Source organism: Micropterus dolomieu, linkage group LG14 (genome assembly GCF_021292245.1).
Source record: "Micropterus dolomieu isolate WLL.071019.BEF.003 ecotype Adirondacks linkage group LG14, ASM2129224v1, whole genome shotgun sequence".
Classification (NCBI taxonomy): domain Eukaryota; kingdom Metazoa; phylum Chordata; class Actinopteri; order Centrarchiformes; family Centrarchidae; genus Micropterus; species Micropterus dolomieu.
The window spans coordinates 24,326,988-24,353,378 of NC_060163.1; the positions used below are offsets into that span (position 1 = coordinate 24,326,988).

General features: G+C 41.8%; 3 protein-coding genes across 7 annotated transcripts in view; all 3 read left to right on the forward strand.

Moving 5' to 3' along the window:
- Positions 1-4,732, forward strand: part of ush1gb (Usher syndrome 1Gb (autosomal recessive)) — an 8,249-nt gene extending 3,517 nt beyond the window's left edge. For all 4 annotated transcript variants that reach the window (XM_046069832.1, XM_046069835.1, XM_046069834.1 and 1 more), the window contains 3 exons: positions 1,816-2,263; positions 2,782-3,608; positions 4,080-4,732. In XM_046069832.1, the coding sequence (XP_045925788.1) occupies positions 1,816-2,263; positions 2,782-3,606 (1,273 nt within the window). In that variant the 3' untranslated portion in view covers positions 3,607-3,608; positions 4,080-4,732. The remainder of the gene's footprint in view (positions 1-1,815; positions 2,264-2,781; positions 3,609-4,079) is intronic.
- Positions 4,733-5,335: 603 nt separating this feature from the next.
- Positions 5,336-16,390, forward strand: fads6 (fatty acid desaturase 6). Its single transcript, XM_046069445.1, has 6 exons — positions 5,336-6,015; positions 9,236-9,402; positions 10,795-10,975; positions 11,182-11,369; positions 13,855-14,034; positions 15,146-16,390. Exons 1-6 carry the CDS (start codon positions 5,730-5,732, stop codon positions 15,293-15,295), a joined length of 1,152 nt encoding a protein of 383 aa, XP_045925401.1. The 5' UTR covers positions 5,336-5,729; the 3' UTR covers positions 15,296-16,390.
- A 1,217-nt stretch (positions 16,391-17,607) lies between these two features.
- On the forward strand, positions 17,608-24,979 carry trim16 (tripartite motif containing 16). 2 transcript variants are annotated; one of them, XM_046069665.1, is made up of 7 exons: positions 17,608-18,834; positions 18,916-18,952; positions 21,363-21,458; positions 21,828-22,061; positions 22,184-22,355; positions 22,592-22,687; positions 23,867-24,979. In XM_046069665.1, the coding sequence occupies exons 1-7, from the start codon at positions 18,227-18,229 to the stop codon at positions 24,475-24,477; spliced, it is 1,854 nt and encodes a 617-aa protein (XP_045925621.1). In that variant the 5' UTR covers positions 17,608-18,226; the 3' UTR covers positions 24,478-24,979. The 2 variants fall into 2 exon arrangements, with proteins under 2 accessions (XP_045925621.1, XP_045925620.1); XM_046069664.1 differs by having other exon boundaries at positions 17,609-18,952.
- The last annotated feature ends 1,412 nt before the right edge of the window (positions 24,980-26,391 follow it).

The window sequence follows — 26,391 nt, forward strand, 5'->3', positions numbered from 1 at the left end:
AACAAAAGAGTGGCTGAAGAAGAAGCACATCAAGGTTCTGGAGTGGCCTAGCCAGTCTCCAGACCTGAATCCAATTGAAAATCTTTGGAGGGAGCTTAAAATTCGAGTTGCCAGGCGACAACCTCGGAACCTGAATGATTTGGAGGCTGTCTGCAGGGAGGAGTGGGCCAACATCCCTGCCGAAATGTGCACAAACCTTGTCACCAACTATAAAAACCGTTTGACATCTGTGCTGGCCAATAATAGCTTTTCTACAAAATATTAACATGCTGTTTGTCCAGGGGGTCAAATACTTGTTTTTCCTCATCAGATGGTTATCAATTTTAATAAATTCATATGATGTGATTTTCTGGAATTTTCTTTGGGATTCTGTCTTTCACTGTTAGAATGTACATATGATTAAAATTATCGATCGTTGCATTCTTTGTAAGTGGGCAAACCTGCAAAATCAGCAAGGGGTCAAATACTTATTTCCCCCACTGTACAATAAAATAAATCAGAAACGCAGCAAATCCTCACATTTGAGAAGCTGCAACCAGATAGGCACCAGAGATGTAGCAAACATGTTTGGCATTTTTGTTGTATGAATTACTGAACGATTAATTGAGTATCACACTCATTGTTGGTTAAATTTGTATCCATGGTCTAATGAATTCATCAACTAAAGAGTCATTTGATCAGCGCTAACGTTGAAGCCCTTTTTTGCTGCTGCTGAGTGCAGCACACTCGCTCAATACTGGACCAGTTTCAAAAAGTGTTGCCCCCATTAGTCACGTAGAAAATACCGAAGTTACCCGTTATGTCTGGTCCATGCCAGATCTCTGTAAGAAAACATCTGTTTGGTGCAGATGATAGAATTAGAAACCTCTACAGAAAAATTAAGTTAAGTGATCAATGTAGACAGGTTCAAGAAAATGTCTTGCACCATCTAGACTCTTCCATTGTTTCATATGCAAAGTAAAGCTTTTCTCTTATTGAATCTTGAGGGAGAGCAACAGTAGAAGTTTATCTTCTACAGGTTTGCTCTTTTATTACAGCTGTTAAAGTCTGTTCTGAGAAAATGTACACTTGCTGCACACTATGCTGTTGATGTAGTGAAACTGGACATTATGTTATGTGTACAAAGTAATTGTTACTGAAATGGCTGAAATAGGAATGTCAGAGAGAATATAGATGGTGATGGTGATACGCAGCGAGACGATTGTTCAGTCTACGTACTGCAAAGTGTTATAACTACAGATTTTAAGAAAAAGATTATGATCCCAAATTCAGGTTTAAGTTAGTTTGATAATGGTGCCTTCCACGCCCTATGAAAACAACAACATTTGTATGTACTTAGTTATATGATGTTGTCAGCTGTTAATTATCTTTGCATATTGCAGGGCAATGCAGACTTGTCAGGGCAATCTGTACATGAGGGTTTACCAACCTGTTAAAGGTTAAAGTGTCTGTAAATTGATTTTAATAGCGTGCTGAAATCAATGGGAACCAATGGCTGCCTGGACGGTAAGAAATACACATTTATAAATGAAATGTTTATAAAAATGGAAATACTATACTACTGTATCACCAAAAGGTCCTTCCACAAAAAGTTGCCACAAAGTCAGAAGCACATTATTGTTTAAAATATCACTGTATTGCTTCAGCATTCCCATAACTTGAGGATAAATCAGTGCACATGTGAATAGGGCTGTTCTGACCAAATGGTGTGCGTGATGTAAATTGGCCAAAACCTCCAGAACACTAGTATGGTTCATTAAGAATGTGAATCCAGAAATGGTGAGATCCAACATGGCTTCTCGATTTGTCTCCCAGAGGTGACCCGGACAAGTGTGACATCTGGGGCAACACGCCGCTTCACCTGGCAGCTGCCAACGGCCACCACAACTGCCTGTCCTTCCTGGTGGCTTTCGGTGCCAACGTGTGGTGTCTGGACAATGACTACCACACACCGCTGGACATGGCGGCCACTAAGGGACACATGGACTGTGTTCGCTACCTGGACGCCATCGCCGCCAAGCAGATCACCCTCAACCCAAAGCTGGTCGGCAAACTCAAGGATCGGGCATTCCGTGCCGCGGAGCGCCGGATCAAAGACTGCGCAAAGCTCCAGAGGAAGCACCGTGAACGTATGGAGAGGAGGTTCATGAAGGAGTCGGCGGCTTTAGACAACTTGGATGCTATTAGCTTTTCTAGCTACACCAGTGGCAGCACTCTGAGGAGCAAGTTCAACACTGTCACCTCCAACATGCCATACTCGCAGGTGGTTGCTCTTTGACTTTGTGTTAAAATGTAGCTGATAAATAGATCCCGCCCCACTTTCGGGTTAGTTACTGTTGTTAATCTTCTTATTCCTGCGAGGACAGCTGTGTGGGCAACTGGGCAATCCCCAAAATATTTGACCACACAGACTGCAATGCAGGGCGGCGCGGTTATGCAGTGGAGTTTGCATGTTCTCCCCGTGTCCAAAGACATTCGGCATAGGTTAATTGGTGACCCTAAATTGTCCTTGGGTGTGAGTGTGAGCGTGACTGGTTGTTTGTCTATGTGCGACCCAGTGTCAGCTGGGATTGGCTCCGGCGCCCCCCCGCGACCCTGTACGCAGGATAAGCGGTTGACAATGGATGGAGACAATATCTTTGTTGAAATATTGAGCTTCAGATTTTTCTGTGTTGTACAGTAGTAGATACTATTTAAGAATATGAATCATGAAACTGAGACAGAGCTAAAACTAAAAGGGGAGAAGGCTCCATAAAGTAATTGTCTGTACTTTCCTCTCAGGCCACCCTGCATTCCACAGCCAAGGGCAAGCCCAAGATACAGAAGAAGCTGGAGAAGAAGAAGCAGGTTGATGGATCATTCAAGATCTACGAGGACGGGAGGAAAAGTGTGCGCTCGTTGTCTGGCCTGCAGCTTGGCAATGACGTCATGTTCCTCAAACAGGGCACATACGCCAACCCCAAGGAGCGGTCACGCCTCAACATACGTGACATGTTCCCGCGTGACAACAACGACGACGACGCTGACAACATCTCCCGTTCCATGAGCGACCCAGGCCTTCATGAGGCTGCGTATTCGGAGATCAGCGCAGACTCCGGACGTGATTCCCTGTTTACCCGACCTGGGCTTGGCACCATGGTGTTCAGGAGGAACTATATGAGTGGAGGCATGTTTGGTATCGGTGCACGGGATGAAGGGAGTGTAGCAGGGAGTGAACCTTTGGGCCGAGCACCTAATGTTCGTTTACGAGGACAACTGCCTCGACGCTCGCCCAGCTTTGATGAGGACAGTATTGGCAGCGCCTTGAGCCTGCAAGAGAGAAACCTTCAGGAGGTGCCCTGGGAGGAGACTGACGTTGGGTTGGATCAGGACTTAGACCCAGAGAACAGTCCTCTGGAGACCTTCCTGGCCTCTCAAAGCCTCAGTGAGTTCATGCAGATCTTCAGGAGAGAGAAGATCGACCTGCAGGCTCTGCTACTCTGTTCAGATGAGGACCTCACCAGCATTCATATCCCTCTGGGCCCCAGGAAGAAACTTCTGGATGCCTGCAAGAGACGTCTGGACACCCTAGATGAGCCAGAGGCCATTGAAGACACTGAGCTTTGAAGGTCAGTAATGAGTGAAGGAGTACTCTCCTTTCCTACCTGATAAACCTTTGCTGTTGCACATAAACTACTGTACTGCGTGAGAATATTGTGTAGAAGACATTCACTGCGAATGGTAGCCAGCACAGAGAACATGTGAGAACAGTAATAGGCGTGGATGGCATTTGTTAATGTTGAGCCTAAATCTACAGTGAGTCACTAAGTCCTAGCATGGCTGCACCCAACCTCAACCTGAGCATTTAATCAGCCAGAATAACTGAAAAAAACCTGTGTGGGTGTGCTGCAGAGCCCAACAGCTTTTTTTTTAATCACCTCAATGGCCCCATCTACTGGCAACTTGGGATATAACAAGGTGAGATTAGGCGCTTTGGAGGCCTGCAAGCCTCTATAGTAGTGTGAAACATGACTGGGTGTTGATGTTTCATTATACATTGTTATCAGAATACATAATGTTATTTTTCTCTTTAATTACAGGATGCATACATGATGCTGGCTCCATGTGCTGTTATTATACCCCAATACAGTCAGTGGAAGCAACATGGAATCTAGGCATCTGACTGAAACCTGGACAAGAAGTAATAAACATTTTATGGGAAAGCTTTGCCACATATACAAACACACGGACATACACAGCCTGTATTGTGTTTGTAGGGATTCTCTTCCAGTGACATGTAGCTAGTATGTTAGTGAAGCACCTGCTATGTTTGCATACTGTATTAACTCATGTATCAATGAACGATTTCCGTATTAGTGAATGCACCTAATCATTTGAATATATGTTTATTATGCCTTCATTGTACAGTTTTCTTACTTTAAACATGTGATTTTACTCCACGGCACATACACAATGGTGACTATTTATGGGGTTATTTATGAATGAAAAAAGCCACAGACTGACTGTTGCTCTGCAGACACTGTTGCAAAACCAATGGGGTGGCACTGTGTGTGCTAGATAACACTGTTCTCTCAGGTTACTCCATGGCATATTTGGTTTCACTGAAGGTCTGTCTGTTTATGCATTTGGGAGAATGATTGTGCATGAATGTAAATTTTATGTTTGTTTTTTTTTGTATCTGAAGATGTACCTACAACCATGATTATCTTTTATTAAAACAAAGTGAAAAATATTATTGCTTTATGTGTGAATATGTCAGTGTTTACTGAATATGTGCTTTACCTCTGTACCCTTCATGTGTCAATTCTCTGTTCTGTCTGCACAAAAAGTCCAGATGGATGATTAGCTCTTGTATAAATAAAAACAACAAGCTCAAGGCTGTGGGAGGATGTAAGCAGAGCTGATGTTCTTATGTTCCCTGGTCTGCAGTACCCGCTGTTCTGTGTAGTAAAACATACACATATGGTATCTAACTGCACACTGCAGGCAGCAAGGTCTCAAGGCCAGAACAGGACTGGCGTGTCTCAAATCTCCTGACATTAGATATGTGCACGCAACTCACATATATTCTCATCTGTGCCAGCTCATAAACACACTCCAACTAACATGGCACATTCTTGCACACCAGCATCTTCTCCTTTTCATTCTAGACCTTTCTCTAGTGAAGAAACAACTGAACAGCCCCTGTTAATCCACTCCTGAGCCCTCCTTTCTCCTTCTCTTTTCCCAGGACATTTGCCAAGGTTACAGAGAAGGGAGAGGAGGGGGTGGGGTAGCTGACACAAAGAAACACGAGGGGGTGAGCGACATGCAAAATGTACGAGACACCAGAGAGGAGGGAGACGTCGACTCTCAGCTGAGCAGCCGTAGTTTTGTGTGGCTGCCAGTGTGAGGATTTTTGGATCCATTGCGTCACAGGGCGGCCTCACATCTTTGGGCCGTGAAACAATAAATTCCACTGCTGCTGGACTGCATCAGGAGTCAGCTGACAGGGGAGGTGGGGGGATAGAGAGGAAACAGTAAGAGAGATGAGAAGGTAGGAGAGGAGGGTCCATGACGCTTTTGAAGCCGCAGGAAGGGGGCTGGGTTTTGCTGACAATGCTTCTTGCCAGTAGGGGCTTTCGTAATGCTTTGACCTGTGGACTTTGTGCTTAGAGTGCCGTGTGAGGCCAGCATTTAACGCTGGCCGGTGACTTTGTCTGGAGCAGGTCCTCAGCAGACGGGCTGACATGCAGACTGTACCGGAGGAGTGGAGGGAAGAACGGGATGAGAGAGGAGGAGATGGGAGGATGGGGGAGATGTTGGTCAAGAGGAAAGGGAATTCAGAGTACAGTGAAGAGGTGAAGGGAGAGTGGGAGAAGAATGGCGGGACAGGTGGTGAAGAGGTGGAGAAAGAGTCACTGATGATGGAGCTGACGAGGCTGGTGCAGAAGATGGTGAAAGAGAGCAGCTGGTGGGAGAGGAGGGGAATCGATTGCAGCATCCTGGCAGCAGCATTCCTCTGTTTGCCACCTGGTAAGACTCTGTGGAAACTTCATACAGCTGCTGGGATCATGGGTTGGTTTTCTTTAATGGTCAAAAAGTCCTAAATGTTGTTAGTAAAGAGAGCAAAGATAAGTTATCACAGAAACTAGAAATGCTGAATACAGTATGTGTTTTACCTTTAAGGTGTTGTTCATGTTTTTGAGTTATGGAGCATAGAGGAGTTACTGTGACAGAGAACAGAAACTAAATCTGACACATTTAAATTATATTAATGGTAATTCATGTTTGCTGTCCCTGTCCCTGCTGTCTTGGATGTAGGACAATAACCGCAAACATTAAAATGAATTGTATCTTTAGATTTTTAACCGATAATTATTCTTTCGATTGTCTTCATAAATGAATAGGTTATGAAGACAAAAGTAAAAATGAGTCCATAACAATCTCCTAAAGCCCAAAGCATTATTAATTGATCATTACCCTTACAAATAAATCGTTTCGTCCCTAATCGTCTCATTGATTAATTGATGTAATCTGAAACGTACTCGTGCTCCATCAAGCATGTTTGCATTTTTAAAATACAAACAAAGCTCATTCTCTCTGTCAGTCCCACACTGACTGTTTTACACATTCCCAGTATCCCATGGTTCCCCTGTATCTAGGTCACCGGTGGTCAGCTACTGACCTCAATTAGGACCAGCGTCTATTGTGTCTCATGTCACTCGATCATTGGAACTGACAGCTTTCAGCAGCACCACCACAGGACACCTGGTTCAAGCTTCATTTGTACTCTAGACTTGTAGACGTGCCTGCAGTTAACACGCATTACTATCCACTATACAGTTCCTCCCTGACTGTGCTATAAGGGTGACAAAAATACTCACTTCTGAATTGAATTTAGTCTGACACTGGAGCTGAGGAGGCATCTGTCATCATGTATCAAAGAGCTTGTGACTTATCACCTTGAAATGGGCTGCTTTGAAATAGGAGGTGCAAACTATTAGCACAGTTTTATTGGGTTAGGAAGGAAACATGTCAACTAAATCACGCTGTGGGAGCCAGCCAGAGAAGCCTCACCGGCTGCTTGTGTTGCAGGGTTATTATAGTTAAAAAGTCCAGTCTGTCACCAGAGTACAACAACATCAGTACTGCATGCCATTAATTACTCATGAGATCCGAGTGAGGTCTTTTTTCGTCAAACTGAATCTGTTGACCGTAAGAAATATAGGTGTTTTAATGTTCGTCAATATTGGCTTTAATAATCAGAGTTGAATACAGGACAAAGATATCAAGAAAATCACAAGAAATTAAATGCAGAAAATGTTCATTTATGCATAATGTCTGTGAAGATTCTCAGTCATCCAACGAAGTGATCCAACTTCAGTTCTGAAGAAGTCCCTTGGATGAGGGACGAAACGTCTTCCGGTATCTTCAACCAAGTCCAGTTTCCCTTGACTTTAACCTTCGTTGGATATTTATGCACAATTTTGAAACCTACAGATAAACGTAAACAGAAACAGCACAGTGATTGCAAGGGACCTCCAGCACAGTCACCTCTTGTTGAGGATATCGTTTCATTCTTTCACATTCTCCCTGCCTGTCATGGTTGAAAGTCACACCGCTGCTGCAGTGGAATGACTGGGTGGATGCTCACAGGCGACAGATACAACACTGCATGTTTTCAGCCACATAGTGGTGCTTCTCTGGGGATGGCAGTGTGGGTCATTTGGTCTGGTGCTCCCACACTTTGGCTTGCCATTAAAATAGCCTCTAGTGAGACCCCTGACTTTTCATGTGGCAACAGTCAAAATTTCCAGTTTTCCAATGCTTTACTTTATGACTGAATTCCTGTCAGCCTAGCTGTACATTGTGAACACGTTAACTGTTAGTATGTCACTCTCTCATGCTCACTATAGCTTACACACGGAAGCATACCAACATGCTTAACATTTCATGTTAAATGTTGTATACCATCCCTGCATTAATTGAATTTTTTCACCAAACACAGCAATGAGTTTGACTTATTGTCACATTTTAAGTAGATTTTTTTTAGCATCCAACAGACACTGAGCAACATTAGTATTAATTTCTGGACACCTGATGAGTGTGCAATCATTATAAGCATTCATTATACACCTTTCACATTATACATAGTCATTTGATCCATTGTTATTGTAAAATAGTGATTATAGCAGCTTTATTTTGCATGTTAACCTGACTTAGTCTGACTCTGCTGACTTGATAAGGATGAACTCTGTGGTCTATCTTTATTTTGTTTCAGACAGACAGATTGGCTGTCTGAAACAAAATAAAGATAATCTCGACTTTGGAGATGGACCACAGAGTTCATCCTTATCAAGTCAGCAGAGTCAGACTAAGTACTGTTAACAGAGGTCTGAGATATAACAAGGTGCCAACCCATTTAGTGATTTAAAAACAAACAATAAGATCTTCAAATGTAATGTGTTCATACTTGCGAGTTCCAGTTAAAAGACAGGCAGCCGTGTTTTGGACTAACTGTAGGCGTAAGTGAGAGGAATGGCTAACGCTAGTGTAAAGTGCATTGCAGTAGTCCAGACAGGTTGAGATAAAAGCATGGATCACCTGCTCGAAATGACTAAAAGATAAAACAGATTCACAGTATTCTGTATCTGTTTGTCAAGTTTAAAATCCATCCATCCATAATAAAGTTGCTTATAGGACAAATGTTAGAAAAGCAAACACACCTGAGGGCTGACAAACTTTTCAGCAACAGCTCACGAAAAGTCACATTGATGCCAAGTTACAAAAACGTGACATTTCCTCAGATAGATTACAGGTAAATTTCAGTGAAACTCGTGAAGTCCAAGAGTCCAAGTTGTCCTCAAACGTCCCCTGTAGGGTCCCCTTTTGGTGCCACCCCCCAACAAACTTTTATTATATTATTATTTTGCCTCACTCCTATTAAGGATCTAAGAATAAATAAGTTGTCTTTATTTTTCATCCATCCAGCAACTTTCCGGTGTGTAGTGATAATCGTAGCCTCATGGGGCCGCTAGCGTAGACTTCTATATATTAATATTGCTGAATGCTTAGAAGTCAGTAGTCACATCTAGAAAAATGACTCAGACAAGGATTGTAAAATAACATAATAGTTCCCCAAAACAGTAAATGTGTAATTAACATAAATGTAAACATAAAAAGTCAAGTTATCAAAACCTTTTATCTCTATCAATCTGAATTTGGATTGGAGCCTGTGTGCTCTGTCTTGCAGCCTTCCTGCTGCTCAGCTCCTCTCAGATCCTGTGGTTTTCAGCGGGCATGCTGCTGATGGGTGTGGCTCACGGTGTCATCACCATCAAAGGGACGCATCTGGCCAGCCACGGGGCGCTGAGCGAGTCGCAGGCCTGGGCAAAGTTCTGGGCCGTCTTCTTCATCGAGGTGAGATGTTCATATCATTAAACTGCTGAGGAAAATCTTATTTTGGATTTGGTTATTATTCTCACATGTAGCTCTGTAGCAATGCACTTAAAAATACTACTGCTGGAGTGCCCTTGAGCAAGGCATTTAAAGGAGCGCCGTCACCACCCATCTTGCTGAGGGTTAGGTGAGAAGATCAATACCACTCTCATGGCTGTAGACAGCCGAAGTGTCCTTGGACAAGATCCTGAACCCCAACTATTGTCAGTGTGTGCGAATGTTAGTTTCTTCCTGATGAGCAGTTGGCAGCTTGCATAGCAGCCTCACATATGGACACTTGGTCAAAAGCCCTTGGTGTCTCTTTTTAATGGACCTGGCCCTCCCATCCACCCCAACCACCTCCCTGCTTTTCTGTTAAATATTCTACACCTACCTTCAGTGTTCAGAAACAACATTACAGAACTTCCCCCACTGCTTTAAACTATAATGCTAAGGGGATCCCCAGTGCGCTTCCATGTGACGCTTCCAGTCTGAGACATGAATCCAATGCGTCCCTTGAACCTGCATTCTATCAAACAGCCAGCAGGGGGCGACTCTTCTGGTTGCAAAAAGAAGTCTGGTTCCTTTAGAAACAATGGTAAAATGTTCCTACGTCTCAGCTGATTTATTCCCTCAGTAAACTCTTTCCTGATGAGTTTATGGTCTCAGTCACTAGTTTCAAGTCTTCTTCAACACAGCATGATGTTCATTTAGTAAATTATGGTCCCATTTAGAGGAAAATACATCACATTTACATATTTAGCTGACGCTTTTATCCAAATCGACTTACAATTGTTATACATGTCAGAGGTAGCAGGCCTCTGGAGCAACTAGGTTGCTCCAAGTGTCTTGCTCAGGGACACAGTGGGGATTTGAACCCAGGTCTCTCACACCAAAGGCATGCAGCTTATCCACTGTTCCTGTGCCGCTGTTTGCAAAAACTCAACATGGCGGCGCCCTATCGGCCAAACTTGAGGCTTCCAAACAGCAGTCCACAAACCAACGGGTGACGTCACCGTGACTACGTCCACTTCTTATATACAGTCTGCGGTCTTGACCATGTGTCCATATGTGATGACTTGGGAGTGAGAGCGGGTTGGTAAAGGCAATGGTGTAGTGTAAAGCACTTTGAGAGGGACTAGAAAGGTACAGTAAAGTACAGTTCATCTACCATTTTACTATACATTTTTTTTCTGCAGCTGCTTATCAATGATAATAGAAAAGAACTTTTAATAAAACTCGGCTGAAGCCAATTCAATGTTGATGTTCCTGCTTGGTAATTTTCATTTATTGTTTTAAGTGTTGCATCAGTGGTGGTTTTGTTGTTTGGATGTTCATAAACACGCCCATCTGTCCTTGTGTTCATCCACTCAGATTTGTGGCTCATTCTCAGCGCGAGCCGGCATTCAGGGCCACATTAAGATGCATCATGCTCATACTAATGTCATTGGACTCGGGGACTCCAGCGTATGGAAGGTCCCCTTCCTGCCTCGCACTGTCTACCTGTTCATAGCTCCCCTGGCCGTGCCTATCATCACTCCACTTGTTGCACTCGGTAAGAGGCACCAAAGGACCAAGGAAGGACAGACGCTTTATGGGTTTACTCAAGTATTTCAACTTAAACGTGATTATCAGCATAAAGTTGGGATAGATTTCTTACCTTCTGATATTGTTTAAAGTTCCCGTGTTACCTCGTCTCTCTAACTCAGGTGTGAGTTTATTCTCATACGTGTGATGGTTTCTGATTCTCTGGTTTTGCAGCTCACCTCAAAGGAGACTCTTTGGCTCACGTCTTTAGGACCATCCTGATGGTAACCCTGGGCCTGTATTCACAGTACTGGCTGCTGATCCACGTCTCCGGGTTCCTGTCACCTCACAGCGCTTTGCTCTGTATGTTTGCATGTCGAGCAATGTTCAGTGTGCCGTATATCCATGTCAACATTTTCCAGGTGAGAAGTACTTGCAGCAGGTGCTACAGTGCGATACCCTACATATTCAGTGCATATGTTCGCTACATGCTAAATGCTAAAATCTGCTTACTAACACGTTCCTATGTTCCCAGGGGATGTTCCCCAGATTTAATGGGAACATGACAAACGGTCCTAGGTTCCCAGGGCCCTATGTTCCCCAGTTCTAGAGTTAGGGTTTGGTAAACAGACTCACTCACATACTAACATGCTAATAATAACAATGCTAACATGCTGATGTTTAGCAGATGTAATGATTATAATGTTCACCATCTTAGTTTAGCGTGCTAACATTTGGGACTAGGACTAAAGGACTAAACACAAGGTGCAGCTGCGGACGATGGGAGTCAATTTAGTGTTACAGATATTTGTTTTCATGATGATGGCGCTTGATGAAAAGTTAAGGGTCCATATCTGCACCAAATTTCATGCTGATCCATCTTATAGTCAAGATTTTCTGCTAGTCAATCTGCTGGTTGTGCTAGATGAAAAGTTAAAAAAAGTTTTAAAAAAAATTAATTTTGGCTTATGTTTTTAAACGATCATTGTGTTTGTAGCTTTTCTTAAGCTTTCGGTCACATCACATATGTGTTCGACTCTCTGGCTCTCGCTCTGCTGGCTAATAATTATGAGAGCACTTCTTGTTACTCTTGCTTCTGAGAAACTCTTGTTCAATGCAGCATTGTGTTCCCATAGATCAGACCATTTAGAGAACTAAAGGGATAAAAAGGAACAATTCATGCATGATTTTCCGAGATGGAGTCATGCAGGTCCTTGTGCATTGTACAAAGTGTGTGAAGCTGGATTAGAAAACACAGGTTTTGATGTGAAGTCAAGGGTCTAGAGGGGAAAATGTTTGTTCTCACTGGGGGGTCAGGCTGACTCTCCCCTGTCTCCTGGGTCTGTCGTTGGCCTTTGTCTTTTCTTCTTCCCCCTGTACGCAGAGTTCCCCTGTACTTCCCCTGTACTAGCCGAGGATAACCTTTGGTTTGGTTGACTCCTTTGAAAACATTGTGTGATAAAACTCTTTTAATTTCCTTTACATATGAGAAATAACACATATTTTACACATTGACACTGTATAGAAAGCATACAGTATACTTTATGTTCTTTATTTTGCAAGCAGTGGTGGCAGTTTTCTTCTTGTTTTGGTCAATTGATGTGAAACAAATTTAAATTTGTGTAACTGAAATCTAGTTATGTTGAGCTGCTTCCTGATTTACCAAACAAACAAATAATTACCTATCTTGTGGCCCCAGACATCCAGGGACCCCTCAAAACCCCCAGGTTCACTGTGGGGTTTTTGTGGAAATTTAAATAGGGTCAAATCTGCACCACTAAATAACAGTTTCATCTGAAATGTTAAGGGCCTTAAGTTGGTCCTCATTGACAAAACATGAGGCCTTGATTCAAAATCTAATACCTTTATTTTTTTCCAGTAAATTTTAGGCTAATATTTCACATTTTCCTTTCTTCAAATTACATTTAGGCAAACATGAAACTTAACAGGATATGTGTTGTGTAATGTAATTCTGTGCCATTTATTTGATCAGTGAAGTGTATAGAATTGCACTCCAGTGGTCTTTGTTTGAAAAAACTTTGTTTATTATATGAAAGGTAAATGTTTCCTGATGTGAAATGGATTCAGTGTTTAAGCTTTTTGAGTATCTTGCAGTGCAGCTGGTGTTTCTGTATCTTAAAATAAATAGTAGCTTGCCGTTTCACTAGCTACAGTTTCAAACAAACTTCCCATCACTGGGAGCCCACAGCTTCATAGAAGCTAAATACTAAAGCATTGACTTTTACAATTTGGGTTGTAGCTGTGTCCTACGGACTGCAGTTACAAAGTCTGACCTTCTGAACAGGGTGTCACTATTGTTCGTTTTCAGTGGTATCACCATCCATCCATCCATCGTCAACCGCTTATCCTGCGTACAGGGTCGCGGGGTGGTATCACCATAAATAGATTATGTACTCAGTGGTGGATTGTGACAAGTACATTTACTCAAGTACTTTACTTATGTACAAATGCAAGGCACTTGTTCTTTACGTAGTACTTCCATTTTCTGCCTCTTTCTACCTCTACTCCACTACATCTCAGGGTACACATATTGTACTTTTTACATTTGGAAGCTTTAGTTTAGCTACTTTTCAGATTATTGATTGCATTAGTACTTTTAAGGATCTGAATACTTCCTCCACCATGTTTTTCACTTAAGAATGAAAGACTTTGCAAACACCTGTTGACAAAACGGTCCCACCACAAGGCTGCTAGCTATTCTGGAGCTTTGAATCAATGTCAGACAATCTGCAGTGGAAGATCATGTGATACAATTGAAACCTCCAGAACATCTATTAAGTGGACCTTGTGGTGAGATTTTTTTTCAACAGATTACATCCTGCGTGTAACTCATCTGATTACATAGACATTTAACCAAACTTGTCTAAAACTGTGTGTAATCCGCAGCACATTGGCCTCCACATGTTCTCTCCGACCCGTCGACCAAAGAGGATCTACCAGATGACCCACGGAGTCCTGAACCTGCCGCGTAATCCAGTGCTGGACTGGATTTTTGGACACTCGCTCATCAATTGCCACGTGGAGCACCATCTCTTCCCCTTCCTGTCTGATAACATGTGTTTAAAGGTATGAAATAGTCCTGGAGTCCTTCACCTTTGCACATAAAAATACACTTTTGTAATTGCAGAGAGAGAAAAAATCCTGGCGTCTTGGGCATGAGACATAGCGGGAAACTTTAGCTACAGAGCGTGACGGGAGATTTGAAAGACCGTAACATTTACCAAACAACAACGGTCTAACAAAAAATTCTGTTGAGTTGCATTATGGAAAATGTAGGATTCTGTGATTAAGGGAGAGCAATGCTAAATCTGGAGTAGCCCTTTACACATATCTAAAATAAACACAGTACACTCAATATTCATTAAGACCACAATACTATCTGGAAAGTACAGGGTAACCGCCTCAAAATTCAAATGGGAGATCCATGGACGATCAGATTATTTGTCACCCTATGCACGCCGCACACTTCCGTGAAGCTTGAGGCTCAGCTAGCATCTCAAACCGACCATTCTTATCTACACCAAACACACATCAAACACCAAGCATCTAAATAAATGTATATCACAACATAAATCGCTCTGTAATCACTGTACATGGCTGCACAAGTTGCCATATCTCATCCCACGCCGCAGTGCGACCACTCTAAAGAAAGCTCAGCTCCGGCTCTGTTCAGCCGCGTAATCCAATCACTCAAATTGCAAAATGCACAGTTATTAGCCGACTAATAACAACAACAAACGCAGACATATACATTTACATTTACTTCTTTTTCTTAAGTTGAAAGGTGATCCAAATAACACTTGACTGCTTTTGCAGCGTCTCCACGGGGGAGTCGCGGTGTTGGTCTGTTGTTTTGCCCTCCAGGTCACAATCTCCATTTACTCTTTAATAGAAAAATAAATCAGCTCACTTACAGTTGATCCATATTCCTTAGCTTCTGACCTGTCAAAGGAGACCTAAGTCTACATGAAGACTTATGTATCTAGGACTAATGGTTGAGGAGTTATTACTGTATTTATTTTGGGGATGTTATTATACGCGTTTTCTCCTGAAAACATGGCCGTTTCTTAAGATTTTGATGTAGGCAAAGATGTGAATATTTGTAGCCATGGATGTCCATTTGTCATTGTTTACACCTGTAAAACTGTGCACGTGTCTGTCTTTGGCGACTCTCCAGGTGAAGCCTGTTGTGTCCAAGTATCTGACTGAAAAGCAGCTTCCATACCAGGAGGACAGCTACCTCTCCCGCCTGAACCTTTTCTTCCACAAATACCAGGAACTGATGGTGTTTGCCCCGCCGATCACAGAGCTGGTGGGAGTGCAGTGATGAAGAGGCAGCGAAGGAGAAAAACTGTTCAGACTAATGACTGCTACTGCTCAAAAGCACAAGCTTCGATGTTTCAAAGTGCATTTCTACTGGTTTGAATCATCTCTAACAAACAGAATAGGCTTTTAATCAATAATAGATCTACACATTAAAGATGATTGTATTTTAATTTGATATTAGGAGCTAAATTAACATGAAATCCTCATAAATGATTAGATTAAGGAGTATCCTACACTTGTAGAGGTAATTGAATACACAGCACAAAGATAAGCGCTCAACCAAAAGATGACTTGATTTGGTTTAATTGTTGCTGCATTGAAAGTCACTGTGGGAGATTTGAACTGACCTTGGGCCTGTCTCATGAAGCAAATTCAACTTAGTGAGGCTCTCTTTGAGATGTCTGCTAGACCTGGATAACTGGTTTTACAAAGAATGTAAACAACCGCCTCCTATAACTCTGGATGTAACAGTGACAACAGAGGATCATATTCTGGAGATATGAAAAAATTGTTGATGCCCACTGGGAAGCGGCCCACTGCAGCGGTGGAAAAGAAAGATTCATGAAGTTAGTTACAGAAGCTAGGCACAACATAACAGCAATAGAAAAATAATGCAGTAACCAAAATGCAGTAACAGAATGTGTTATAAATAACTGTAAATGTACAGTCTTTTATGGGCTTTAACACACTTTTTTTTGTACATTAAGTATGATTTATTGGCAGTTTTCATAATGCAGTTTTACAGCTACAAATCAAATAAATCAAAGTTGTGTGCCTGAAAACTGTAGGTCACAGGTAGCCAACAGGTATATATATATATGTGTATGTGACAGTAAAATGCCTTTACCTTTAACTTAACTGAAAAACACTGAACGGACAGGTTACTACGGCTGCAGCTGGCTAACCAGCTGATCCTGCATTGAGACAGGCCTGTTTTCATAGTGACAGACGGTGGCGCTGTAGTCAATAGACATGTTTAATTCACAGTGTCCTCATCTCAAAGGCACTTCATTGACTGCACTGTAGCTCCAGTACAGAGGGACATAGAGGTGCTTCTGTGTGTCTGTCTTGTCTGATAATAAATTTGAACATTTAATTTTCAGGAATTTTTTTATTACCTTTCCTGACACATATATATATAAATTTATATATAAATTAAGTTGTTCTCTTATATTCCTGATTATATAAATTGTTACACACAGGAAATTTAATTTTATTAATTAAATTACCCATAATTTTTTTGAAACCCACATATAGTTATAATAAAAATTTTGGACTTTAACCTGCAATGTGGAACTTTTGTTTCATCTGTTTTTGTTTCTTTAAGCAGTATTGACAGATTTTTGCTGGTTGGGGCCAGCAGAACCATCTGTGAACACTATGTCGACATGTTGGACGCATTTGACTTCATGCGGTGTGTTGCAGCGCCGACTGAACATGATGCGTGCTGGTTAGAAATTGTGTCCAACTTTCGCCGGCGCTGCAAAACTTCAGCATGTGACATGACATCAGCTGCTGCACTCTCCACTATGTTCACCAGCTAGTCTCTAACTGTGTCTGTCTGCCATTTGGTGCTGAGTAACTTGCAAAACATAAAACCAAAACAATGAGCAAAAATGCAGTGCAGCTGTAACTCAGAGTTCATCAGTACAAGTAACTTCTTTCACATTACACTTAATCATTCGATCAGTTCTTATTACATTAAAAACATTGATTAGTGCAGCTTTAATTTCAGAGGTCTCACAGGTTTTTGCTGTTGTTTCTGTTAGTGTGGTAGATGGCTTCAGTACAGCGAACAAAACATTCTCTAAAACAAAATGTATGCAGAACAGAGTTATTGTTTTTGCAGGTGCTGCTTTCTAGACACTTTTATGACTTTCTTTTAAGTCCCTCTGGGCTGCAAACAAGAATAAAGCCAACAAAAAAATTCCTGCAGTCTTTGTTCTTTGATGTATCTTCTCTACCAGCTGCAGACTTTCCTTACTGCTCTACTTAGTTTTCTTTTTGTTTCCATTTGGGTCATTTTATTTCACCACCGTTTAAATGATTTGAATCCATTATAATCTGTTGTTAATTTCATGTGTATTAAAGATTTCACACAAATAAAAATAATGTTTGAAAAACTAACTTATATTCCAGAATAAAATCACAGAGAAAGATGTTTAAAAGAGTTTCTAAAAACAAAAGAGCAATGGGGGCCAACAGAGCTGATTGGCTGAACACACGTGATTAATCTCATGATCGCATGACAGCTGCTCTAAATGTTCTGTCTTATTTTTACCTTAGCAAAGAACTGTTTTACTCACTTTTTGCTACAAACATTTCTCTAATAAGCTCAGGCTCTGGTCACTTGCTGGCAAAATCCACATTGATTTTGCTGATTCATTCAGTATTTTTGCATTTTAACAGAATTTTCCTCTTGCACTTTGGAGTTGCAGAAATGCTCACATGAAGAAGGCTGCAGCAATGATTTCCTCAGTTTTATCAAAGAAAGTTGAACCATGCAGTAACAGTTAGTGCTGTCAGAGAGTTCATCAGTTAAAACATCTGTAAACAACAAACAAGTGTCAGTCTGTCTTCAAACACAATGCATGTGGAAGCAACCGTACTCCTCTCTGTTGTCTTCCTTGTTTGCAGTTTGGGCTCCACCCTGTGGTTTCTTTTTCCTTCAGGGAAGGGGAGGGCAGTGATAGTGTGTGGGGGTGTATCAAAGTTTGCTGGCCCGCCTGGTTACATGTGAGTGCTGAGGGGGCGGATAACATTTAGACTGAAAGTCATTCACTGACATTCTCTAGGTGTGGCTTTCCAGGCTCTTCCAGACTCGTCAATGTGATCCAGGAACTGCCTGCTGACAAAAGTGGCCGAGCCGGTTATTTTCAGAGAGCATAAGAGAGTGGAGGTGAAGTCAGGCTGACAGAGAGAGACTGAGGACATGGCAGAGAAAGCAGCTGAAGAAGCAGCTCCCACCTCCACACAGCAGCTGTGTGGCGTCTGCTCAGGTGCGCTGAGCGGAGACAAGCCGGCAGCCTGCGGTCACTCTGTCTGCAGCTCCTGTCTCGGGGACAAAAGTACAGGATGTCCCAAGGGTCAACAGAGCACCGACAAGCCTGAACCTGCCGACAGTCCCAAACAGAACGGAATACAGGCTGAAGCTCCTGTGAACAAGAGCAAAGAGGACCAAAGTCAGGACTCCAAGACGGCAGAGATCAAAATCCAAGAGGATCTAAAGGAGTCTGAGGACGCAAAGAAACCCGAGGAGGAGAAGAAAGACACAGAACCACAGACAGCTGAAGAGGTGAAAAATGGAGCGAAAGAGGAGGTTAAAGAAGAGGGAGTAAAGGAGGAACCTTTGAGCCCCGACGATGTGGTGTGTGACTCGTGTATCGAGAGCCCCCGCAGGGCCCTCAAGTCCTGCCTCACCTGCCTGGTGTCATACTGCGAGGCCCACCTCCGGCCTCACCTGGAGAACCCAAAGTTTCAGAACCACCGGCTGGTGGAGCCGCTCAGAGACATCGAGAGGAGGACCTGCGAGAGCCACAAGTGGCCCCTGGAGCTTTTCTGCTGCGCTGACGCCTGCTGCATCTGTCAGGACTGTGTGACGGAGGACCACAGGGGCCACAACATCATACCTGTGGTGGAGGCTCGCAGACGAATAGAGGCGAGATACTTTTCTCATTTTCTATATTGCTTTTATTCCATCAAAATTCCTCTAGATGATTAACTGATTAAAAACAAAACGTTCTACAATAGTTTTGATAGTCAATTAATCGTTAAAGCTAGTGGTTCCTAATCTTATTTACTACCCAGTGTCTAATTGTAGCATCTCATCTCAGGCTGTAGCTCAGTGTGGACACAAACTGTGAGCAGCTAAACCAAAGTAATAATTTCCTCACAGATTTGTCCTCTTTGAAGGATTTTAGAGACCTGGAGAGATCAAAGCATCCAGGATTCCACATAAACAGACTTTGTTTCTCATACCTCAAATGATTTGGCTGGGAACCACCAGTCTAAATCATTTATCGCAAATATCAAAATTAGCTGGATTCGCCAGTGAAGATTTGTTGCTTTTTATGTCACAATAAATTGAATATATTTGGGTTTGTGGCCTGTTGGTTGGACAAAACCAGCACCACAAAATCACAAAATGTTGGTTTTTATAAACTAAATTATGAATTATCAAATTATAATAGTCCTTTGTTAGTTGCAGCAGTATTTAGACATAAGTCAACGTTCTCAAATTACACCAAGTCTCCCGTGTGGTTTTGTTATCTGACATCTGGCCTCACTGTGTTTTCTTTTGTTGTTTAATTTTAAATCTGTTGCAAGGCAGTCCACCACAGTTTGAGCAGAAACATGAGGATTAAAATCATTCTTATTGAGTTATAAAGTCAAACAAAAATAATAACATCAACATCATAAGATCAAAATATGGCAGCACAAGCTCCTAATCCTTGAATCATATGCTTTCAGAGACATGCAGCTTTGATGGATGTAACTTTCAGCACCAGTGGACACACATTGAAGTCACATTGAAGTTGTTCTTACATGCAGCTCTGATCACTTTAAATCCAATTTCAACAGTAATTCAAACTTTTCATCCACGGTAAAGCTCAAATCATGGAAGGCCTCGCTCTGCATGATTAAGAAGATTATTTAGCTTCTCCAGCGTCTGTCTACTCAGATCTATGATGCGCAGAAAGCTCAAGCTTCAGCTAAAGTGTTACCTCTCTCTCACAGTTCGTGACCTTCAGAGATCTGAAGCTTTTAGCCTACACCTGGTATCTGCAGTGTGTTGTTGCAAAACCTCAAACTGCTTCATTAGAGTTGTAAAGCAAACACAGTTGGGAGGGCTGTAGTCTCGGTAAAGCTGTTTGAGAAAGTAGGTGAAAACACTAGTCGCACACTTTTAAGTTTACGATCACAGCTCCAGTTACTTACATGCTAAACTTAAAAATCTCTAAATGTGTATGAATAGAAAACTAAAAGGGAAATTATATTAAAGTTAAAATGAAATTAGGTTCTGCTAAAGAGGAAATCAACTTATTTCCACAGGACAGAAACAAACTATAAGAAAAACAGAGTGAAATAACTTCCCTTTCAGAGTTCATGTTCCACATTAGCACACAAACAATTCTTCTAGAAAACTCATTGCGTGACTCACACCTCTGTTTAGCTTAATCCTACTGTCCACTGCCGCTAGCATTAATGCTAATTTTACGAGAAATAATTTAAAATTAAATGAATAAAAATCTTTTTCATTATAATTTATTATAATTCATTCATAAATTTATTAATTAATTTATTACTATTGTTATCCATGTTCTTTTAAATTTTACTACTACTGTCAATAGTTCAGTTTTTTTCTGTTTTGCTTCACAAGACACAAACACAAAACATCCCCACAAACATTAATTAATATAGACAAGAAAAGTCAATAATAATAACAATATTAATTATGATAAGAATTATAATGAAACAATGAAGAATTCGTACAAAATTTACATAGTACAATAGTACATTTCAAGTTTTGGTTAAAATCAAAACATCATCTACAAAGAAATTTAGTTTATTCTGTCTTTGAAACAAGCACCATTGCAACTGCATGTGGGACGGGCATTTGTATGTACATGACACATTAAATAACACAACTACATTACGTTACATTACATTGGATCTTGTGTTGTTGACACAAAGCGGAGTGAGCTCCAATGACTTTCCTCAGACAATACAGTATTATAGCTGCAGGATCTTTCTATGAACTTTGTAGGTTGGTACATGTTACAACTCTCTCAAAGTGAAATGTAGTGTTACCCTCCGGAGTCGTCTGGACCTGCCAGAGGAATTCAGAGTGTTAAAACAAGCTAATGCTTTGAAAACCACAAATGTCAGAGTGACCCACCCCCGCAGAGTAGAGTAAACCGTGAAGAAACACATTTTTTCTGAAGAAACAACCTCAGTCTGCCAAATACTTAAGATCTGTTAGGATCCGGCATGTTTTCAGCATAACAGTGTGGTTGTGTTTCCTGCGAGGAGACGTGCTGAATTCTGTTCTCTTCTTGTGTTCACAGAAGGAACTCAGTGAGAAGCAGACTGAGACCGTGAAGACGGTGACAGCGGCAGAGAACGCCATCAACAAACTTCATCTCAACACAGTCTCTATTGAGGTGAACACACCATATGACTAACCAGAGATGAGCTCACTGAGTGTGTGTCACAATATTTAAATATCAGTTGGCGGCAGCTATTCCTGTCTTTGAAAACCTGAGGTATTTGAGCCACCCAAAACGGACAGGTTTTTTTTAAGTGTGGGAGGTGAAATCCATGTTTTTACGTGGTTGATAGTAGTGGTGAGGTAATGAAACATTTCCTCAATTAGTTCGAAGTTACGTAATTATTGTAACACCCAATGCAGCCACTGCATTCCTTATCTGCCATGTGTCAGAGCCTTTGCAATGAATCACTTCCTCTCTCAGAATGTAAAGAATGCTCAGGCCAACACAATGCGATCTGAAACTAAAAGCGCCTTTCCACAGCATTCGGTGACCGAGGTAAGAGTTGTGATCGAGAGCCAGTTCGAGGAGCTGCAGGCGTTGGTGGAGAAGGCAAAGCGGGAGGTGACGGAGATCCTGGAGGGCGAGCAGAAGCAGGCACTGAAGCAGGCCGAGGGCATCCGGGTTCACCTGGAGCAGAGGTGCACAGAGCTGAAGAAGACCCAGGGGCGGATAGAGAAGCTCTCCAGAAACAAAAACGACGTTGATTTCTTACAGGTAACACTACCAGAATCAAGTCTGAGATACGATGCTGTGGTTCATTTCTGTAGGGCAAAGTCATGCCTAAAGGCTGCAGCAATCCTCATGATCTTATCCCTGAATGTCACTTTGTTCTGTAGGAGTACTCAAAGTGGAAAAAAGAAGCCACTGATATTTCTCTGCCTGGGGTCTACATCGGCCTGATGGACCGTTTGAAATCCTTCAGCCGCGTGATCGTTGACTCCACGCAGGAGCTGCATGCCATGCTTGTGTCCTCATACATAGAGAAAATCAAAGAGACATGCAAGAACGGTGAGAACAAATAGCACAAATGTAGATAGTTGTGTGTCTGGCCATGTTCACATGTGAAGAATTTCCCGCCTGTGCTCAGGTATGCAGTGGTGTCCCTATATATGCATACAAACCTTCTGTGAGCTTCATGCGTCACCTGGTTTGTGTGTCACCTGAAGAAGGTGAAAGACAGACAATAACTGCCTTTTTTTTTCAATGTGTTAACAGAGACTGACATGTAGATTTTTCCATTGCAGACAAAATGGGAATAAAGACAACAGTTCATGAAATTGTTGCAGCAAAGCAGAACCTGTCTCTACCTGATCCAGTGACACATGCCGACTTCCTCAAGTGTAAGTGTTTTTGAATTTTTCGATTACGGGCCATTAGTTGAGATACTGCGGTCATGATTTTAGAAATTTTGAGGTGACCACATCCCTGAAACTGCATCAGCAGAAAACTGTGAAGATCACATCATGAAATGTGTGCATTTTAGAGCAAAGTTGAGCTGAGTCAGCTTAGCTAGGCCTACTAAACAGGCTCTGAATCAGATAAATCAGGTGTATGACCTTAATAAATAATAAAGAAAAACCTGGAGGCCTGGAGGTGGGAAGAAAAAGATATTAATCAAAACTTTTTCTGTAAATGTTTAACCTGTTCAAACACGCAGAGACAGGCTGCACCCTTGATTGGATCTCAATCTGAACTCTTAACGCTGCATTGTTTCTGCCTGGTTTTCTTAGAAATGCAGTTCCAGCAGTTGTTTCCACATCATTCTCAAAGAGCCTCCATCCCCCGACCCTCAAATCACTAATTAGGAAAAATAACAAACAGAGCCAAGTTGAATTTTAACGAAATAACATTCTCAAGAACATCAGGGGTGTAAAAAGTATCTAAGCAAATTAAGAAGTCCTACTTAAGTAATAGTATAGAAGAATTATCAGCTAAATGTACTTTAATTAAATTTTCCCAGAGAAAATATTTTTGTGAATAAAATGTTATTGATTAGTTTTATGTCTTGATTTCTTAAAGTCTTTACTTACTTGTACATATACATAGTATCTGAGTAGATACACAGTATCTCACAAAAGTGAGACATTTTCACTTAGGGGTGTCCTCACTTTTGTCACCAGCGGTTTAGACATTAACGGCTGTGTGACGGGTTATTTTGAGGGGACAGCAGATTTACACTGTTATACAAGCTGCACACTCACTACTTTACATTGTAGCAAAGTGTCATTTCTTCAGTGTTGTCATGAAAGATATAATCAAATATTTAAAATATGAGGGGTGTACTCACTTTTGTGAGATACTGTATGTGTTATATGTTATTATGTATGTATTAGTTGTTGTTTATACATAAATTTTTCTTGCAAGATATATTTTGTTTACAGTCTTGACTGGGGAAAAGATTATAAATGGTGGATATGACCTTGAAATACAACTGTGGTGACCTCAGTGGTATTTGCAGTCCTGATTGTAGTAACATTTACAACATAAGTCAACAAACATTTATCACAATCCTCTCCTAGATGCCTCCCACGTGAGTTTTGACGCTGATACGGCTCACAAGTTCCTGCGCCTGACAGAAGAAAACCGCAAGGTGACTAACACCACACCCTGGCAGCATCCTTATCCTGATGTACCTGAGCGCTTTGAGAAGTGGCGCCAAGTTCTGGCAACAGACAGCTTCTATCTGGGGCGACACTACTTTGAGGCAGACATGAGCGGCGAGGGGACACACATCGGTCTGACCTACAAGAGCATCGACCGCAAGGGAAATGAGAGCAACAGCTGCATCACAGGAAACGACTTCTCCTGGTGTCTTCAGTGGAACGGCCGCACCTTCTCCGCCTGGCACAGCAACGTGGAGACCCCTCTCAGTGCGGAGAAGTTCACTCGTATCGGGGTTTATGTGGATTACACGCGAGGCTCGCTGGCTTTCTACGGGGTGGATGACACCATGACGCTCATCCACCAGTACAAGACAGAGTTCCTGGAGCCTCTTTACCCGGCTTTCTTGTTGCCCAAGAAGGAGAATATCGTGGTCTTGGTGGCACCAGGGGAGCCATCACGGCTGAAAAGCCCCTCTCCTCCTACCTCACCTGCAAATGGAGCTGTTGTTTCAAAAATGGCAGCATAGCAATGATCAGAAGTCAATTTTAGTAATAATATAAGTGACAATTCAAAAACTTGTTCATGTACTGTTGCATAAATATCTCCCAACCATAGACTTATTATCTGAAAATACGAAAAGCCAAAATAAACCTGTTTACAGCAGCCACTTCTTTTGTTAAACTGCTAAATTGTGAATGTTTTTCTCATGTTTAGTAGCCTGTATCTGAGCTTTGGGGCTTTTCATCACACTGTGAAGTCCGAAGGGTCCTGTATTTTCTGTATGCAAATAAACATTTGCATCTTCATTTACGAGTAAAAATATTTGTTTTTGTTTCAATAATTTGTAGGATCATCTGAACTGTTATTATGGATTACTTTGGAAATTATCTGAAATAATTGGGATATCTGACACACGGACCACAAACATTTGGTGGATGAACTGGGAAATGATTTTGACTGTTGTACGGCACTCCTGTGTACAGAAAGTGGTCATGACTGAATAATAATAAAATAACCAAATAAATGAGTCCAAAATATATATATACAAGAGATGATGTATTCACAGCTTGCCAGGACCTCGGACATGTCAGAATCACATACTGTGTGTAGTTAATGTACAAGTTCATGGTAGCGTTTATTGTCATTGCCTGGTGTGTAAACCAGAAACACACAAAAACAGGTACAAGTAAAGTTCAGATCTTTCTGCCTGGTGTGCTTGAGGGCATGTGGGCAGAAAACAGGTGGTCTGGGCCCTGTGTCAGAAAGCAGGTTTGGGGAAAACTCAGATTTTGTTAAACCTGCTTTCTGACACAGGGCCCAGGGCATGCAGTGTGTATAAATAGATGGAGGTGACCCATTTCCAACATAATGGGTTGGTGGCTTGGTGGCTTGGTGATGGGACAGTGGATAAAACTACTGTCTTTTGGTGTGGTACACCCGGGTTCAATTCCCTGCTGTGACACACCTATGTGTCCCTGAGCAACACACTTAACCCCTAGTTGCTTCAGAGGCAAGCAACCTCTGATTTACAGTACATAGCAATTGTAAGTTGCTTTGGATAAGAGCGTCAGCTAAATGAATAAATGTAATAATTAGCCCCGCAAAACAGAAGAATTCACAACACTGTCCAGCATTTATGCATGAGAGGGGTGGAACGAAGGGGAGAAAGTTTTGTTTGTATAGTATAGGGTAAGTTTCCTTATATGGACATATGCAAAGTTTTCATTAATGTGCTTTTGTATAATAAAGTCTAAGTTTTCTTTTGTATGTATATGAGTAATCACAGCGTCACAAAACACACCCAGAAACTAACTTGGGAAGTCAGAGCGTAACAGAGGAGAGACAGACGTCATCACTATGTATGTCGTCTGAAAACATGCATACTAAGTATGTTGCCACATATAAACTGTCACCAGTGCCTTTCAATACATGTTTATATTATATATATATATATATATATATATATATATATATATATATATAAAATCGCCCTCTCACCCCTTGCGTGGTGGTATGTGTCGGGAGTCTGAGGGTTCTGCGCAGTATCTTAGCTGTTCGTAGGACTGCACTCTTCTGGACAGAGACCTCTGATGTTTCACCTGGAATCTGCTGTAGCCACTCTCCCAGTTTGGGGGTCACGGCCCCCGGTGCTCCGATTACCACTGGCACCACTGTTGCTCTTACTTTCCACATATTTTCTAGCTCCTCTTTCAGCCCTTGGTGTTTCTCAAGCTTCTCGTGTTCCTTCTTCTTGATGTTGCTGTCGCTTGGGATTGCCACATGTATCCCTGCAGCCTTCTTCTGCTGTTTGTCGATCAACACGATGTCTGGTTGGTTAGCCGTCACCAGTTTGTCAGTCTGGATCTTGAAGTCCCACAGGATCTTAGCTTGGTCATTCTACTACCTTAGGAGGTGTCTTCCATTTTGACATTGGGACTTC